The sequence below is a fragment of the Egretta garzetta genome, unplaced genomic scaffold (genome assembly GCF_000687185.1).
Source record: "Egretta garzetta isolate BGI_Z169 unplaced genomic scaffold, ASM68718v1 scaffold69, whole genome shotgun sequence".
Classification (NCBI taxonomy): Eukaryota; Metazoa; Chordata; class Aves; order Pelecaniformes; family Ardeidae; genus Egretta; species Egretta garzetta.
Window position 1 is genome coordinate 3,934,188 of NW_009260790.1, and position 706 is coordinate 3,934,893.

Below are 706 nucleotides of genomic sequence, written 5' to 3' on the forward strand. Positions count from 1 at the left end.
CTGACGGGGGGGAACATCACACTGCTGCGCGTCACCGCCATCATCATGATCCTCTTCATGGTCGATCGGGGCTTCTACCCCCACGACAAGGTGCTGGAATCGCAGCTCTGGAAGAAAGCGGTTTATGCCGGAGGTGAGGACGGGGACAAAAATCAAGGTGTGGGTGTGTGTGCGTAATAAAACCTATTTTATTTAGATAGAGGTGGAGGAGGAAGGAGCAGATCCCAAAGGCTTTTCCCAATCCGCAGGGGTGGCAGCCGTCCTCTTCTTGCCTGCAGCGGCAGCTTCCGTCTATTGCCTCGCCTGGTCGACGTCCTACATCATCTTCCCCTTCGCCATCTGGAGCTCCAAAGCCTAACCCTTGCCTTCGCCTAATACCTAGTAAAGCCTTCCTCTTCCTCCTCCTCCTCCACCAGGATCTCCCTTCGCTCTCCTAACCATGGCAGACGAATCTGAGGCAGGAGCCTGTTTAGAAAAGGGAAATAATTGAGTGGTAGGAAAGACTCTGCTTCAGGGAAGCCCCACAATACCCGCCCTGCGTCCCATCCTTCATTCCGGAGACTCCCAAACTTTTCCCTGTGCAGGCGGACATGAAATTCAGGGGTCGCCGCCACTGCACATTGTTAATTTATTACAAGGGGGAGGTTTACATCCCCCAAATCCTGACCATAATGAGGAAGCCCCTCCCTGGGGGGAGGAAAGCCGC

At 54.4% G+C, this 706-nt stretch overlaps 2 protein-coding genes across 2 annotated transcripts in view; one reads left to right on the top strand and one right to left on the bottom strand.

Moving 5' to 3' along the window:
- The window catches only part of TMEM269 (transmembrane protein 269), a 2,687-nt gene extending 2,306 nt beyond the window's left edge, over window positions 1-381 (top strand). The window contains exons 5-6 of the mRNA XM_035901881.1: window positions 2-133; window positions 249-381. Of these exons, the coding sequence (XP_035757774.1) occupies window positions 2-133; window positions 249-358 (242 nt within the window). The 3' untranslated portion in view covers window positions 359-381. The remainder of the gene's footprint in view (window position 1; window positions 134-248) is intronic.
- Window positions 382-390: 9 nt separating this feature from the next.
- LOC104133202 (small vasohibin binding protein) overlaps window positions 391-706 on the bottom strand; it is a 1,356-nt gene continuing 1,040 nt past the window's right edge. Inside the window, exon 4 of the transcript XR_004842977.1 lies at window positions 391-465. The gene's annotated coding sequence lies outside the window, so the exon portion shown is untranslated. The remainder of the gene's footprint in view (window positions 466-706) is intronic.